The 17039-nt window shown below is 42.6% G+C and overlaps 1 protein-coding gene across 6 annotated transcripts in view; it reads left to right on the top strand.

Annotated features, from left to right (window-relative positions):
• Window positions 1-17039, top strand: part of EPB41L4A (erythrocyte membrane protein band 4.1 like 4A) — a 248493-nt gene that overhangs the window by 190775 nt on the left and 40679 nt on the right. For 3 of the 6 annotated variants that reach the window (XM_053665307.1, XM_053665309.1, XM_037167043.2), the window contains 4 exons: window positions 4652-4742; window positions 7279-7362; window positions 8329-8442; window positions 16665-16712. In XM_053665307.1, the coding sequence (XP_053521282.1) occupies window positions 4652-4742; window positions 7279-7362; window positions 8329-8442; window positions 16665-16712 (337 nt within the window). The remainder of the gene's footprint in view (window positions 1-4651; window positions 4743-7278; window positions 7363-8328; window positions 8443-16664; window positions 16713-17039) is intronic. The other 3 variants (XM_053665311.1, XM_053665310.1, XM_053665308.1) reach the window with 2 other exon arrangements.

Here is a 17039-nt window from a genome sequence, read left to right as displayed (position 1 = left end):
CGATGTATGAGAGAAACACCAATTGGTTGCCTCTTGCATATCCCCCATCTGGGGACCTGGCCTGCAACCCAGGCTGTGCCCTGACTGGGAATTGAACCGATGACCTTTCAGTAAACAGGCGAGCGCTCAATCCACTTAGCCACCCAAGCCAGGGTTGTGTTGCATATTTCAAAATTGCTAAGAGAGTAGATCTTAAGAGGTCTCATCATAAGAAAAAAATTTTCTGTGGTTATGTCTGGTGACAGATGTTAGCCAGATATATTGTGGTAATCATTTCACAATGTATACCAATATCAAATAGTTATATTGTTAATATCATGTTATATGTGAATTATGCCTCAAAAGATTTTGAGGCCGTACTAACTTTTATTAAAAATTTAAAAGTTAATAACTTTATTGTGTATACTATAAATATTTTATAAAATGAACACATAATGCTTTCTGTTTCTAGATATATGTAGATGGAAACTGACTATTGCCCCAAACGGAGTGATTTATACAGGGTAGGAAAATTGCCCTCATTCTTTATTTCTTGAGGTGAGGAGTGGTTAAGTAGCCATTCACTTTATAATAGATTGTTAAACTGTCCCTATGTGTATTTTGGGGGGTCTGTTATAATTTATGGAGTGGAGAAGAAGGATTCCTCCAACCTCAAAATCTCTCCTGGAACAGCCTAAAATTTTATTGTTATCAATTAGTTATTTTAGTTAATATTTGGCTTCTCCTTTTCCTCTTTCAAATGGAACTACTCCGTGGCCAGTAATCCATGAAGACATGAGCCCGTCCGTGTTTAGGGCTTGTCAGATCCCTTTTCTCTGTAGCCCGAGAACCCGAGCTAATGTAGAAGGGGCTGTTCTGGAGGGCGGGTTGATGGGGGAGAAAAAAACTGTTAGTGGATGTCAGCAAAGTGGAAATTCAGTAACCCTAAATAGTGTATAATCTGTATTTCCCACCTTTTCATATTTCAGGAGCCAACACAAGCTTGACTGACTTGCATAGCTTTCTTCTCAAATGGTAGTATAAGCAAAATCTCACTAATTCAACCTAATTAGGAAGATGATTAAAATACAGTGTTTTAAAAGTGTAGTTATGACTTTAAATGCACATTTAGTCATATAAGCTAATAAGTATTGCTTTTTAAGAACCCTACATCCATGAATAGAAGAGTATAATTTTTGAATATTATACTCTTTTGCATTTGAATATTGTATGAATGGATACTTCAGAAGTGCTTCCAGTAAGTTATTACTGGGAAGGAGCTTTTCCCCCTGTAAGTCCATGTTCCTAGTAAGGGTCTTAAAACCCAGGGTTGTCCTAAGAGTCCTGAAACACCAATTGAAAAGAACCTATGCAACCTAATGTTCATAGCAGTGTTACTTACAATAGCCAAGGGCTGGAAACAGCCTAAGTGCTCATCAGTAGGTAAATGAGGGGATCAAAAAACTATGGTACATTCACACAGTGGGATTCTGTGCAGCAGAAAGAAAGAACGAGCTCCTACCCTTTCTGACAGCATGGATGGAACTGGAGAGCATGATGCTGAGTGAAATAATATGCAGTGAGGGACAAATACCATATGATCTCCCATTTAAGTGGAACCTAATCAAAAAAACAAACAAATGAGCAAAATAGAACCAGAGGCATGGAAACAAGAAACAAACTAACAGGAACCAGAGGGGTGGGGGAGAGAGGACTATGGAGGGAAAGAAGGGGAAGGGTCTAGTCAAGGAACAGGTGTGAATGACCCATGGACATGGACAATGGGAGGGGGTGGCATGCAGAGCAGGGAGGAGCAACATGGGAAAATCGGGACAACCATAACAGAACAACAATAAAAAAAATGCAACCCCCCCAAAACCAAGCGTTGTTCAGTTCACATAGTTACAGAGTAGGGGAATCCCTGTGAACAGATTTTTAGTCAGTAGCTCACCGTTTTCAGTATGAAAGAGCCATGAATTAGGTTGTATGATTGGCTGTATCTTACCTCACGTAGGCCGTGTGTGTGACAGTTACGACTGCTGCGTTAGTGACAGTCCTGACAGGCGAACGGTCCGTTTTGAGGAAGCCTGGCCGTACTGCTTGTGAGTGTCCGGGAGAGGCAGAGCGTGTACACGGTTTTATCCTCCCCAGAGGTCTTTTGGAAAACAGTCTGTGCAGTGTTTCATTTTAAAAATGATTGGGATATTGTGAAAAACCAAATACTGGTTTCTTTAAGAAAATATATATGCATACATAGTTTGAAATTTTTTTCTATTTAAAAATACTCCTCAGTTTGTCTACCTATTTATTAATTTCTTTGGAAGAGTCGGATGGAAGGAGTGAAGTGAGAAGCAGCCTTACGTTCCCCATGGTGATCAGTTGTTAGATTGAGAAGAGACTAATCAGTCTAACAGGATGGGGGTTGGAGCCAACCTGGGCTTACTCTTAAGCTAGTTACACGGTGTTTGGTTAAGATGATGTTGACCTTTACTCCGAGCCCTTGGACCCGGGCTGTGGGTGGTGGGAGTTGGTCTCTCTGCTGTGCCTCCTCCCCCTCCCCCTCCCAGCCTGGGAAAGCAGCCCAAGGTACTTGAAGTTCCTTTTCATTTATATGAATTAATAATACCTGCTGAGAACAACAGAAAAAAACATTTATTAGGAACAATGTCTGGGGCCCAAATGAATTAATCCCTCCTGCCACTGCCCCAGGGTCATACCACACGGAGTCCCATCTTTGAGAAGCAGCTCCTTCTCACATCTGTGCCTGCAATTTTAGGAATTGCTCTTTACGATTTTATTAATGGCCATGGCAAAATGAACAGTGGCCATTGCCATATCAGACAACACATGGGGTTGTTCAGGGAACTGTGCCCCATTTATTATGGGATTTCCTGGTGAAATTTCCCGTAGGCCCCAATGTCATTATTTTCTAATGCCTGGATTCTGAAAGTTGCTTTAGCTGGAGCTGGTATTCAATGCCAAGTGTGTCTTCAGGTGCACCACTCCATTTCAGGGTTACAAAACAGGGACCAAATCAGATACTGAATTCATGTCCAATTCCTTAGAATAAAGGCTTTTAAACCTCTTAGTTGAAGTCACTATTTGTCTTCTCCATCCAGGCTACATTCATTCATCTTTACCTTTCCTGACGGGGAGTCAGACCTGCCTGCAAATTGCTCTGGAAGGAATTCCCAACTTTGGGGTCAGGGAGGGGGTGCTCAGGGTTTCTCTTGTAGACTTTCAGTCTCAGTTGTCCTGGAGAGAAGAATGTTCTCCTCTTGGTCATCCTCTCTGACGCTCTCCTCATGGGACATTCTTTTTCTTTGTTTTCTAGAGTCCGTCTGTCCTAGTGGACTCCTCAGGTAGATTGACTTTTTAACTCTTGGAGGGCAGGGCACAGAGGGCACATGGGGGACCATGTGTGCTGGTGGCTTAGAGCCGTCTCCGTGGCCACACTGCCGGGTTCCAAAGCTGCTCCCTCCCCCCACCCCCACCCATAAGCTGTGGGGACCTTGGGAAAGTCCCATTTTTTTAATCTTTAAAAATGGGGATTATATCAATATTTACTCTATATGATTATTTTGAGGATTACATTAGCGGCTAGAGGGATGTGATGAAGAGCTTGGAATAGCACCTGACCCATAGTAAGTGCTGAATAAATATTAGTTTTTATTAATATTACAAATTCACTCCATGATTTGAAAACTGTTAGTGGTAATGACACTTTGTACCGAAGGACTCAAACTGTGCCTGTTCCCCGTAAGATGCCTCTCTGAGGTGGGTACACCTGCGTGGCACCGATCTATTTGAACAAGGACCCCGGGCGTCCCCTTGCTGGTTTCCCCTGCGGCATCCCAGTGAGGAGCATGTCATTTGCGAAGAGACACAATTAGTGCCTACACAGTTCACCCTGCAGGCTGACCAGCCCCTGCCCGTTCTGAGCATGGGACCCAGACTTCCAGATGGGCTCTCACCGAGCTCTGTGTAAGCTCCATGTTGTGTTGTGTCTGCCGGGGGCTCCCTCTGCTGGCCCACCTCGCGTGTATGCAAATCGGTGGAGCAACAGCTTGTACAAAGTCATTTTAGGTTTTTAGGGATGTATTGCACAAATACACTTGAAAACATTACTTGTGTGTGTGAGTGATACAAACTACTTCTGTATTACTCTTTTTTGCTATTTGTATAATGAGATGGAAAATATTTTCATATTTTTAAGTTTGAGATTGCCTTGTTTGTTTTAGAATGGAAGCTGTCATGGCATACCAACGAATGGTAACTTCTTTACAATGTAGTTATCAATTGCTAGGTTTTACATTTCAAGATACAGTACTAAATATCTTAGATTCCTATTTTTAACAGTGTAAAGCAAAGATTCTCCACGATGTGGGGAGTTAACACTCAGCGTCTCAAAAGGTCCCATTTTAAACTGGTGTCATAGTCCACACCCCGTAGAACATTGTTTTGTTGAGGGTCGAGGTTTTGTTTCTACACCGTCAGAAAGTAGCACCTCCGATTTGTCATCCGATCCATTATTCATTTGGAGTTGTAATTCATTGATACATTGTGCCAGGACATCCCTAAAATTGCCTGTTAAAGTAACGCTTTTGCGTCTTCGTGTTTTCCTGATCACTGTGTCCCCTTCTCTGCCTTTCTTCTCCCTCCCTGTTCCCAGGATCAAACAGCGTAAGTCGGACACCAGTGAACGTGGGCAATGGAGAAAATGAAGGAACAACTAAAATCCTTGCGCCTTCACCGGTGAAAAGGTCAGTCGGTTACCTGAAGGAACGGAGCACTTTATATAAGCTGTCACGAAGATGATTTTTCCCTGTGAGCAAGGTTCAGAATCTTTTCCCTTTGATAATTCACTTATACTTTTTGATCAGAATAGTCTGGGGGCCAAAGCATACTTTGAAATGCCAGTGAATTATGCGGCACTAGGCCCTGCTCCTCTCGTTTGCAGGAGACGGTCCTGCTCTCTCAGCGTAGTGAACTCAAAGATAATCGGCGGTTTGCGTTCTCGACAGCAAAGTGGAAATTCTTTGTGATGTTTTAAATGGCGTGACATAATGGACTAACTCGGGGGGGGGGGCTGTTGAAATAAAGTAGATGGTATTCGTGTTTAATGTACTGTGGTCATTACAGCGGCGCGCCGAGCTGCGGCCTTGGAGAGAGGGTTTACAGGCAGGGCTTCGGCAGCCGGCCGCTGCTGCGGGTGTATGAAGAGCTGTCATGTCATGGTCCTCTGCATCAGCTTTTCCAGCCGCATTCCCCAGTGGAAAAACCTTCCTTAATGGGTTACCCGGACTATTTCCCTGAAAGATCAGCCTTGTTTTCCGAGACATAGTTTCAGTGTCATTTTTTCCTGTCTCCAATTATGTTCATGGGACAGCGGGTTAGAAGTACAACGAGCAGCTTTCATCCGCTCACTCTCTCTCCAGAGAGCGCCGCTCCGCTCCCCACACATCACGGGGAAGTTCACGCAGTAAGAAATGCGCGACCTGGAAAGAATGCTTTGAGCGGCTACTCCATCTTTTGTTAGTGAATAGGGTGTCTTCATTCATCTGGATTGCGACTACTTGGAGAAATAGTGTATAATTTCTCAGCATAATAATTTCAAGATATGAGGATTCTCAGAGTTGCAGTGATTTTCCCCCAGGGTTTTGATCGCACTTCCTTTTGTTTAGGTTTAGAACACTCCCCGTACAGATTCTCTTTTTGGACTGACAAGTTCTTTGCCTTTGCAGACACTTTAGTGTGCTGTGCCTCCCTTAGTCAGCCTCACAGCTATGGAGAGCGTCGGCTTAATCTGTATGTACAGGGTATGCCATGTAAGTCCAACAGAAGGACAGAAATCTTCCGTGAAATTCGGATCCGAAGCTCTTTAGAATGTGAAGAAGGAGTTCAGTCTCCTTTGTAATTGCATCCTCGCCCATAGGCCTGGTACCTAAAGGGCTGCCAGAAGTTTCCCCCTCAAGCTGTAGATGAGAACTAGCTTAGGGAGTGAGTGCCATTAATTCGCTGCCCAGGATTTTATTGTTCTTTAACTGATGCCTGCTCTCCCACTCCCCTTTCACCTCGCTGTTCCATTTCTCAGTCTCCCTCTTCTTGCTTTTCCCCCTGGTCTACTAAACACATTCACATGTATGCATGCATGTGCGTGGACTTTCTACCATTGTATTCAATACCTGCCATATTTATTACTTTTCCTCAGTTCAGATGTAAGCTCTTACTTTGGAAATTTGATCTTCCAAAGATTTTTTACTTTATAAAAATAACATATTCTTCATCTATACTAGGTTGATTATTATGATAATTATTATTATTACTACTTACTGTGCACTGGTACCATGAGTTATGTGCTTTTGTTAGATATATTTCAGACTTATATTCCTGTATGTTTATAATATACTGTATGTTCATAATGGGATACAAGCTTCTTTTCATTTTCTGAAATGACCTTGTCAATTTTTTCTCTTCTTTTTCTTGGCTGTTATAAAGAACCCTGCTATGACTATGTTTGAAGACAGTTATGTAGAGTTGTCCTCAAAAAGCCAGGATTAAAAGTGCATTAGGAGTTCAGTAGCTCTATCTGTTTCTGAAAGCTGAGACTCTGAAAGCAGGACGGGATGTGAGAGGTGACACACCTCGTCTCCCCGTCTGGTGATGAAGGCTTCTAATTCATCCCTTCCGGGTGTCTCCCATGTGTTTCTAAACAATTTGTTGAGATTGAGTAACAACCCAGATATATTTACTTTCTTAGGGCAGAAAGATGATACTAGGTCAGGAAATGGCATTTGAAAGTCATTCTGATTTGGAAAGATGATGCCAAGAAATGGCGGAAGCTGGGCACAGGGAAAGGTCAGTGTGGGTAGCCCCAACCTGCCCAGCGCTGACCGGCCTGTACAGATTCAGACCCAGATCCAGAGCCGGGGTTCTCCGACCACTACTGAAAAGAGGGAGCCAGCTCACTAGCCAGGGTGCCTTTGCTTCCTGTCCTGCAGGTGGGCTCTCCTGAAAGTTTCTTAACAATGGATGACTGGGCTTCTGTTCACTTAAAGCAGTAAAACTAGAAAGAAAGAGGGGTAAAAAGACTCAAAAGTACAATATTTGCTGGCTACGTGTCTGTTTTTTTTTTTTTTTAGGCAGCCACTTGTATTCTTTTTGGGATGAGTCATGGGTATAAATAAACACACATTTTCAAATGCTTGTTAAGTAATTTTACTGAAGAAATAAGCATGTGAGTTAACTTCCTTTTATTTTCTAGTTAATTTGTTTTCTGTACTGTTTTTTAAATTAAAGCTGTAAGAAAGCAAAGAATGAAAACAGCCCCGATACCCAGAGGAGCAAATCTCATGCACCGTGGGAAGAAAATGGCCCCCAGAGGTAAAGGGAATCATTATTTCTCTAAAGGAGAACAGTAGAAAAGGGGTTAGCAATTGCTCCTGTCTAATAATGGGATCCAAGTGCTTTGTGGCTGCTCAGGACCGGCACTAGCAGTCAGAGGGCTAGGCCAATGCGTCGGGGAAACCGGGGACTTCTGACATTAGAGACCCACAGGACGTGTCCTAGTCCGTGTCCTAGTGTGAAACTCTCTCCTGGAAAGAAACTGCCCAGGGAGGTCATTGTGATGGTTTAAAGTAATGTCTTCCCGAAAACTCTAAATGAAATATATTAATGATAATTTCTCCAGCATCTTAGTTCTTATGAAAACGCTAGTTGAAGACTGTAGTTTATGAATAGCGATTCTAGAAGACCTTCATTCCTAAAGATAATATATTTCATTTCTTTTGTTCATGACGATTCAACCAGTGGCAGACCTGCATTATAACTTATGGGCTAGACGGTTATGGAGGTTTCAAGTGTGACCACCCAGGGGTTCCAATTCTAGCTCTGCTACTCTCTAGCGCTCTCTTTCTCTCTCTCTCTCTCTTTTTGTTAAATGGGCCTAATAATTGTATTGCAGTACTTAGGGTTGTTATGATGATTAGCTAAGGTAAGAATACAAAGCCTTTAGCTTGGTCAGAGCCTGGCCTGTGGTAGATTCACCATAAACACAATTTGTCATTGTTATTGCTATCATTTGTTTCTGTTCATTTCTTACTATGGAAGTCCACTGAGACAGATCCATAAAATAATGACTTTATGATTTTTTTTTACCAGATCTTACCTATCTTTTCTTTCAGTGTACCTTGTCAGCCAAAAGAACTGTTTGCCCACAATTCAGTATTCCCCCGAAAGTACCAGCTATGTAATTATGAACTCTTCCCTAGAAGCACTGGATTTTTGAGTTAGGGTGTCGCTCCTCCGGGTCCTCTGCGGGGATTACTGACCGTTCTTCTTCCACTCTAGTGGACTCTACAACTCTCCCAATGACCGCACGAAGTCCCCGAAGTTCCCCTGTGCTCGGCGCCGAAATCCCTCTTGTGGGAGCGACAACGACTCTGTACAGCCAACGAGGAGAAGGTAAGCTGAACACAACCCCGGTTTTAATTTTCGACAGGAGCCCCGGGTCCCAGTCACGTTCGTATTACATGTTATTCTCATAATGTCAGGACTGCCTCCCCAAGGTGACAGATAGCTTAGGTTTTTCTGAGAAAAAGTGAGCTAGGGATCCCAAAGCATTTCTCTCCAAACAGCCAGAGTTTCAGAGAATAATTTCAAAAATATTAACAGGAACTTGCTGTCTGTATCGTGGTTAAGACTGATAAGAATATACGTATATTTAACTATATATATATCTTGTATAGTGTGTGTATTGCAGTATATAACATATTTTATTAAGGATAAATATTAATACATGAAAGATATTAAACGTTTTGGCCTGAGAAGACAAAATTGTGCTCACAGATTAATCTCAGCTGAAGCGATGTGGTCTGCTTCCCAAGCTCATATTATTGTATGAACATGAGTAAAACTCTTTTCAAAGCACAGAGAATGAATCCTGCTACATTTTACTCAGCAAATTAGATTCTTTGTGTGATTACATTTGCATGTGTGCATGCTTTAATTTTTTTAAAAATCCGTGTCTAGAAGTTTGGGACTCTCTTTGCAAAGCAGGCTGGACAGTGTGATGGGCCCCAGAGAAGGAGACCTGGAAATGGCTTACCGGTGGTATCACTTCATTCCCACGTGATGGGGGTGGCGACTTACTTTGGGTGCCCGCATGGGTGGTATTTTATAAGTGACGTTTATAATTATGAGAAGTTTGGGTTACGTTCTCAGACAGCCGTCACGATTCCTTTCGCACACGCTGTGGATCAGGAAAACAAGCAGGCCCGTCTTTCTTCTGCCCCCTGTTTGTACTTACTGCTTATCCACCCTGTTTTATTCCTCCTCCTCCTGCCAGTTCTCCAGAGTCTTATTCCCCAGCTTCCTCAAACCAGCTCTGACTTCACTAAAATCCTTCCATGGTTAAGAAAAGAAAGGTCTATATCAAGCACCCTCAGCTAGTGGGACTGATAAGGGGGAAAGAAATTATGACCAACAATGATTAGATAAATAATGGAATAATAATTGGCATTTATCATGTTCTAAGTATTGAGTGAATTGCTTGCTGTATATTGTCTCACTCGATTCTTATAATAACCATATAGAAATGGGTATTCGAATCATTCGGTCATAAGGAATTTATTTATTTATTTCCTCACCCAAGGACATCTTTTCATTGCTTTTGGTGGGAGGGGGTGGGAGAGAGAGAGAGAGAGAAAGGGAATGTGAGAGGGACACATTGATTGGTTGCCTTCTCATAGGTGTCCCAACCAGGGGTTGAACCTATAACCTGGGCCCGTGTCCTGACAAGGAATCAAACCTGTGACCTTTTTTGGCCCATGGGACAATGCTCCAACCGACTGAGCCACACGGGCTAGGGCTCCGGAGGCATTTTTAGCACAGAGGCATTAATGCAAGGAATTTTGGTGCATAAGTGTCAGTGGTTTTGGAGGAACAGCAGGCAGAGACATGGTACAACCCTGAGGTCTGCAGGCTGTGCTGCCCCTGGGCTGGAGGAATGAAAGGAGACAAGGAGGTGTTTGTTACCTAGAGATCCAGAAGCTGCTTCTGGCTCTCGTGAGCCTGTGCTTACTGCTGACGTTGCTGGAGGAACCACCACCATAGCTAACGCTGTGGAACCCCCACTTCTCAGCAATGCAAGAATGGGGACCACACCTACTGCCAGAGCACAGTTGCTTCCCCCTTACCCTGCCTTCATATCTCACCTGCGTGTCTCTCTGAGTAGAATCTAGCTGGCAACGGAGTCCAGAAAATGTAATTTTCAGGCGTTTTGTCTTGGCACTGCAGGGCAGATTGCAGACGGGCTGGGATGGGGTTGAGCGCCCGTGGACGGTTCCTGGCCCCGCACTGCCACCTCACTTCTGCAGTAACTGTCTTTTGTAGCACAGCTGTGAGATTCAGAGCCAGGTCTGTACACCTGAAAAAGGCAGGGATGAGGAACCGTCATTTAAATAAGGGAGGGGGAAGGGTTTTCTGCCTCCTTCCCTACCAAGGATTGGTTCAGTTTGGACAACGCTTAAAACTGGGACAATACTGCTGGGAAATACTTTCAAGTGCACTTGTGTTTGTTTATATGTGTGTTGAGGAGGTGGGGTCAGTGGGATTCGCTGCATATGTTACGAGCGTGGCACTGTTGGCATTGTTAGATAGGTTATGACAACTTCTCATTCTTAATTATTAGTGTTCTTTGTCATCATTCCTTAAATAAAATGATTACACATGTTGAACAAGTGGTCATTTTGATTTTAATATACTAAAAAATGAGCTTATCAAGTTTGGCTAAAATACACCAAAATTTACATTTTTTTCAAACTGAGTGCTTGAAATAGTTTGGAGTATATAGGTTCTCAAATCCAGACTTAGCAACTTCTACACTGAGACTTATTTTCTGTTGGCTTCCTGTGGAACAGAGGCATGATTGTGGTGAGTGGTCGCGGGGCCCTTTCACTGGCACCGTCCGGGGCAGAGGCCGGTCTGATGTTGCCCGAGCAGCCCTGGAGCCATCTGCCTGGCTCTGTGTGTCACTTGAAAGGTCTCATTCAGCACACGTGTCCTGAGGAGACTAGCCATTGCTGCATGCTGGTGGGGATGAGCTAAAGCTCGTCCTTTGTTTCTTTTCACTGTGCCCTGTAAATGTCCCTGTCCTTGTTACTCTTGTTCTGTCTTCACACATATTTTACTTTGCCCCTGGACACACATCCCTCGTTAGATGCATTGACTCAGACATTTAAAACCAAGATTTGTCATCAGCATGGAAGAATCTCAAGGACTTTAATAATAGGGCATTCTTTTTTTTTCTACTTTTATTTTTTTAATTTCTACACATTTCTGTGATACATGACCAGTATATTGCATTGTGTGTGCATTGGGTGTGCCCACCAACCAAAACTCAAATCATCCTCCGTCACCATATATTTGGCCCCCTTTACCCTTTATGACTCCACAACCCCTTCCCTCTGGTAACTGCCATCCTGTTGTCTGTGTCTCTGAGTTTCAGTTTTATATCCCACATATGAGTGAAATCATGTGGTTCTTAGCTTTTACTGACTGAATTATTCACTTGGCATAATATTCCCAAGGTTCATCCATGTTGTCGCAAATGGCAGTATTTCATCTTTTCTTATGCTGAGAAGTATTCCATTGTATATGTACCAGGTCTTCTTTATCCAATCTTCTATCGAGGGACACTTCGGTTTTCTCCATGTCTTGACATGCTGCAGTGAACATAGGGGTGCATATATCTTTGCAAATAAATGTTTTTTGAGTTTTTTGGCTCAATACCCAGAAGAGGGATTGCAGGTCATATGATAACTCTGTTCTTTGTTTCTTGAGGAACCTCCAGACTGTGAAGTTCTGTTTTGTAGTGGGTACTGGGGCACCATGTTTTGTAAAGCTATCGAGCTTTCACATTTTGCCAGGTGTTTGTTGGTAGGTGAACACAGCTGTCACATTCTGGCAGAGCCTAGAACATTGGTTCTTAAACCTTTTGGGTGCTAGCACTCTGAGTATCTGGTGAAATGCCGGATGCATTCTCTAGGGGGCAAAAAGTACATTATGATATACGCAGACAAATGTTTTTGTAATTTTCCAGGTTCCTGGGTACCCTGAAGCCTGCTTGTTTAAACTTTCCTATGCTAGAAAAAAAAAAGCTTGCACACTTTCTGGAAGTACAGTTTTTCACCCCCATTTATTTTTATACTTGAAAATGTTTATTGAGTACCTACTTTATGCTAGGCACTGTGTTAAACAGCATTAAAGAAAGTGTTTGGCCTTTGGCGGTTTACAGTTTTGGGGGCAAGAAGTATACAAATTACAAATGTATTTTTGTATTAAACAGTGCAGTTATGACTGCTGTATGTTCTCAAGGGGGAGTTATGCATGAGGGAATTCCATAAAATATTTTTATTGAAACATAACATGCATATGGAAAAGTATACGTGTTCTGAGAATAATGGCTCCATAAATCTTTACCATTCAAACACCCGTGTGGCCAGCGCTAGTAGAGGAAGTTTGGCTGAGTTGTTGAATCAAGGCAGTCAGGAAGGGGTCCCTGAGACTGGATGCTGGAGCTGGAATCTGAGACAAAAGCAGGCAAAGAGAAGGGGAGGGGCTAGCACAGGCAGAGGCCTTGGGATGGGAGGGAGCAGGGAGCATTCATGAAAAAAATAAAGGGCCAGTGTTGCTCAGGCCTTGAAAGTGGACAGAAAAATGCCAGAAATGAGCCTTGAGAGAAAGATGGGGCCAGACCTCATAAGATACCTGAACTTTGTTGAGGATTTTGGTTGTTAGACTGGTAGTTTTTAGAAGGGATGATTTCAAGGTCACATTTACTGTGTAAAGGTGACCCTCACTGTTCTGTGGAGAGAATGTGGGAGGGAATAATCGCAGAAACAGAGAGACCAGGCAGCAGGCTCTCCTACGAGTCCTGGCCAAAGAGAATGGGATCTTGAGCCACTGGGTTGGTGTGGAGACAGAAGGGTGTAGGTGGTTTTGAAATCCATCTGGAGGTAAAATTAATAGAGCTGGCAGAATCAGTATGAGGGTGAGGGAGTGACAGATGTCGAGAACGAAGACCACAGTTGTGCACTTTCATGGATTTAAGTGTAATGCACTGAAATGAGAATCACCAGGACATTACAGGCTTGAAAGGGATAACGTTTTGGTTTTTGTGGGTTGAATTTGTGGTACCTTTGAGAAGTCCATGGATTGTTGGATATAAGTCAGGAACTGGATTAGCTGTCTCAACTGAAATATAAATTTCTTAAAGATTAATTGAAATATGAAATAGAGGTGAGGCTGTTTGCTATCTATATACTGACAGATAGTATAAATAGAATGCAAGGACCAAGCCAATGACAGAGCTGTGAGAAACTCCAGCATTTATTGGGCACAGTTAAAGAGAATTAGATTAGCTTGGTAAAAGAGAACAAAACTGTGGCCACAGGAACAAAAGCAAGAGAGTGAAACTCTGCTCCCTAAGTGTCTCCCTTCTCTCTTCATTCCCAGAATGCGAAAAGCCTGGCTTGTATGTCCCAGGTGTGAGATTAGAGAATCTCGCAGTAAGCAGTGGACAGTGTGGTGATTGCAGGGGAGTCAGGGGTGGGTGGAGGAGGAAGAGGGTATGGGAAGATAAATGGTGATGAATAGAAATAAAATTTAAAAAAGAAATGGACAGATACCAGAGAAAAGATCTACAGATATAAACTTTCAAAGGACTCGCTGTTGAAATGGTTGGGACTACCCACGTCACTTTGTTCCACACGTCAGTGAAGCCATCAGTTAACATGATCTCCATCCAGAGGTTTCCAGTCTTTTTAGTGCACAGTGCTTGACAGAGAGCCACAGTCACCTGGCATTTGAGGACACTTTTGTTTGGAGAGACAGAGGCTGAAACAATGAGGAGTTGTGTGTGTCGGGGGGGGGGGGCAGGTAGGAGGGTCACAGAAAATAGAGATAATATAAGAAAAAAATTTTTAAGTATAAATATCATCTTTAGAAAATGAAAAATTTGATGTTAAAAGGAAAGAGTGAATGAAAGGTCTTACCTAGACTTTAATGTAGCAGAATTTAAAATAATCAATAGAAGTTTTAGAAGATAAAGTTAAGGAAATCTTCCCAAAGGTAGATTAAAACAAAACAAATATATGGGAAGAAGGATTCAAAATGATCAAACATGGATATCAAGCATTCAACTAATAAAATTTCTAAGGCAAAGCCCCTAGAAAATGCAGGAGAGGGCACCATTAAAGAAATAATACAAGAAGAAATGCCAGAACTGGATGATCTCACTTTATAGAGAATCCACTTAGTGCTTGGCATAATAGATTGAAAATTAGATTTGTATTCGATCCATTATCATTAAATTTCAAAGCATTATAGATTCAGAGAGCATTTTTAAACTTTGAGTGGGGGAGGGATGTGGGGGGGAAGGTCCCTGCACAGCCGGTGACAAGTCAGGATGTGGCATTGGGCTGCTTAACAGTAATAGCAGAGAAAAATAAGATAACGAAGCATTGCCTTCAAAATGCTGAATGAATACTATTTTCAATTTAGGATTTTATGTCCAGATAAACTATAATTATATGTGCGGAATAAAGACATTTTCAGAAATTTTAGCTCTAAAAAAATGTACCCGCCATGTTTTTTGGTGTAAGTGTATTGGGGAAATGAGGGAATGTGGGTTATGTTGATGACATTGAAGAGCTGCATCTGCCCCCATCACAGTGTGAAGCACAAGCAGTGAAGGGTGTGGAAATTGAGACAAGGGGCTTGGATATCTCTCTCAAGAAGTTTGGCCTTGAACGGGAGAGAACTGAGACTGGGAAGAAGATGAAGGGGGATGTGTGGAGTCAGGCGTGTGTGTGTGTGTGTGTGTGTGTGTGTGTGTGTTTAAATGGGAGAGACTTGAGAATGTGAAATGCTGGTAGAAGAATTTTCCATGAGGACAAGTTGAGTATATGTGAGGTAGGAGGGTAGTTAATGAAAGTCATTTAAAAGATGAGGTGATGGGACTCACATAGCACAGGAGAGAGGGACTGACCTTAGTTATAAGGACAGATCTGTAAATAACAGAGAGGGAGATGTTGCTAAGTTTTATTTTTGGTAACAGGAAGATGAGCGAGTTGCCATCTGAGGGCTACTTTTCCCTTTGGAAGGAGAAAACAAAGTCATCTGCTGAAGCAGAGGGATGGCGTGTCAGAAGGTTGCGGGGTAAAAGAGTTGAAAACTGCTTTGCAGAAGCAGAAAGAGCACTTAGATCAGAGAAAGGGAGTGCAGTTGCTGGGCCGTGCTGTGGCTGCACTTGAGGTTTATGAAGATGGATTTACAGCATAACTAATATGCTCTTTGTGTGACTCCCTCCAGCACTGCTCAGCAAGATGTTGAGGTCAGGCCCAGAGAACCTGGATAGTTGGTTCACTCATGCTTGAGCTCTTGTCGAAAAGACTGAACAGCGAACAGAAAGTTGGAGGAAGTTTTGAGTATTGGCATGCATGTTATAGGGGTGACAGAAATCTAAGCTGAGTCGGGAGGGAATGAAAAATAAGTGAAGAGCTGTTGGAAAGTTGCAAGGTCAAGAGGCGAATAGTCCTACTGAGGTCAAAGAAAGGTAGAATAGAAGTAGTTAAATAAGCACTAATTAACAGCTAACATTTATTGAATGCATACAATGGGCTGAGTCCTTCCCTGTGCATTATAACTAGATTAATTCATTCTATCCTCATAACAACCCTTTGTGGGAGGTTCTATTAAAATAGAGGCACTGGCCCTGGCTGGTGCAGCTCAGTGCATTGAGCATGGGCCTGCGAACCAGAGGGTTTTGATTCCCATTCAGGGCACATGGCTGGGTTGTGGGTGAGGTTTTTAGTACAGGGCGTGTGAGAGGCAACCACACATTGATGGTTCTCTCCCTCTCTTTCTCCCTCTCTTCCCCTCTCTCTAAAAGTAAATAAGTAAAATCTTTTTAAAAATTAAAAATACTTTAAAAATGGAAGCACTGAGTAGAGAAATAATTTAAATCACACAACTCATGGTTGGAGGAGATGGGATTCACATTCAGGTTGTCTGGCTTCAGAGCCTGCACACTGAGGTAGAATGCACTGTTGAAGCTGTTTCAAAGTAAATAGAAGTGGTAAACAGGAAGGGGAGGAGAATGTGGTCAGGGAGCATTGTTTAGAGGTGGTTACAAAGGATAGAGTCCAAGGGCGACATGATGAGGATAAAGTCCAAGGCTGCTGAGTTATTGTGAAGAGATTATTAGAGAAAAGGTCAAGGTACTTGGAGGCCAGGGTGTTGGGAAGGGCATCTAAGTGAGAGCTGTTGTCAGATTATGGCAGAATTTGGCTTGGTGGATTGCAGACCTAGGAACTGCAGACTAACCCCATCACTGGATGAATGGACTTTGATAGACATGCTGTGCATTGTTATTTATAGACTATTCACAGCCCCCACTGTGAATAGCTTGTGAATAGGTTGCTGGCTTCTTGAGGCCAGTTGGTGTATTTCTGGAACCTATCTCCTAGGGATGGGCATGTATGTGTGTGATTTAAATGTTTGGTAATGAATGAATACGTAACAGGTACACATTAAGTGAAGTAAAACTCATTTTGGTGTGCATTCCTTAGCCAATTGATCATTTTCTATTTTCTTTAATGTCTTCATTTATTTGTTTTTCATAGGAAAGCCCATAACAGTGGTGAAGACTCAGATCTAAAGCAAAGGAGGAGGTAAAACAAAACAAAACAAAACAAAACAAAATAAACAAAAAACCCCAAATGGGAAGGGGGGGTCTGGGAGAGGGAGGAAGGATCAGCAGATTAGCACAGCTCAGCACTGAGGCAAGAGTGGGGAGTTTTTTGGTTTGTTTTACTAGTGACTGCTTTAAGAGTATGGTAAATTTGTTTTTTAACTTTCAAATTGGCTTCAACTGGTTCTCAGTCTTCCATTCTGTAGCATCCTTACACTTTCTCTTTTTTTCCTGCTCCTCAGAGGAACTGCATCTCGGAGGAGCCGTCTCAATTATCTATTACTATGTCAAAAACACTCCAAAACCT

This window comes from Artibeus jamaicensis, unplaced genomic scaffold (assembly GCF_021234435.1).
Source record: "Artibeus jamaicensis isolate MK-2021 breed Jamaican fruit bat unplaced genomic scaffold, CSHL_Jam_final contig_402, whole genome shotgun sequence".
Classification (NCBI taxonomy): domain Eukaryota; kingdom Metazoa; phylum Chordata; class Mammalia; order Chiroptera; family Phyllostomidae; genus Artibeus; species Artibeus jamaicensis.
This window is presented reverse-complemented; position numbering and strand designations above follow the sequence as displayed.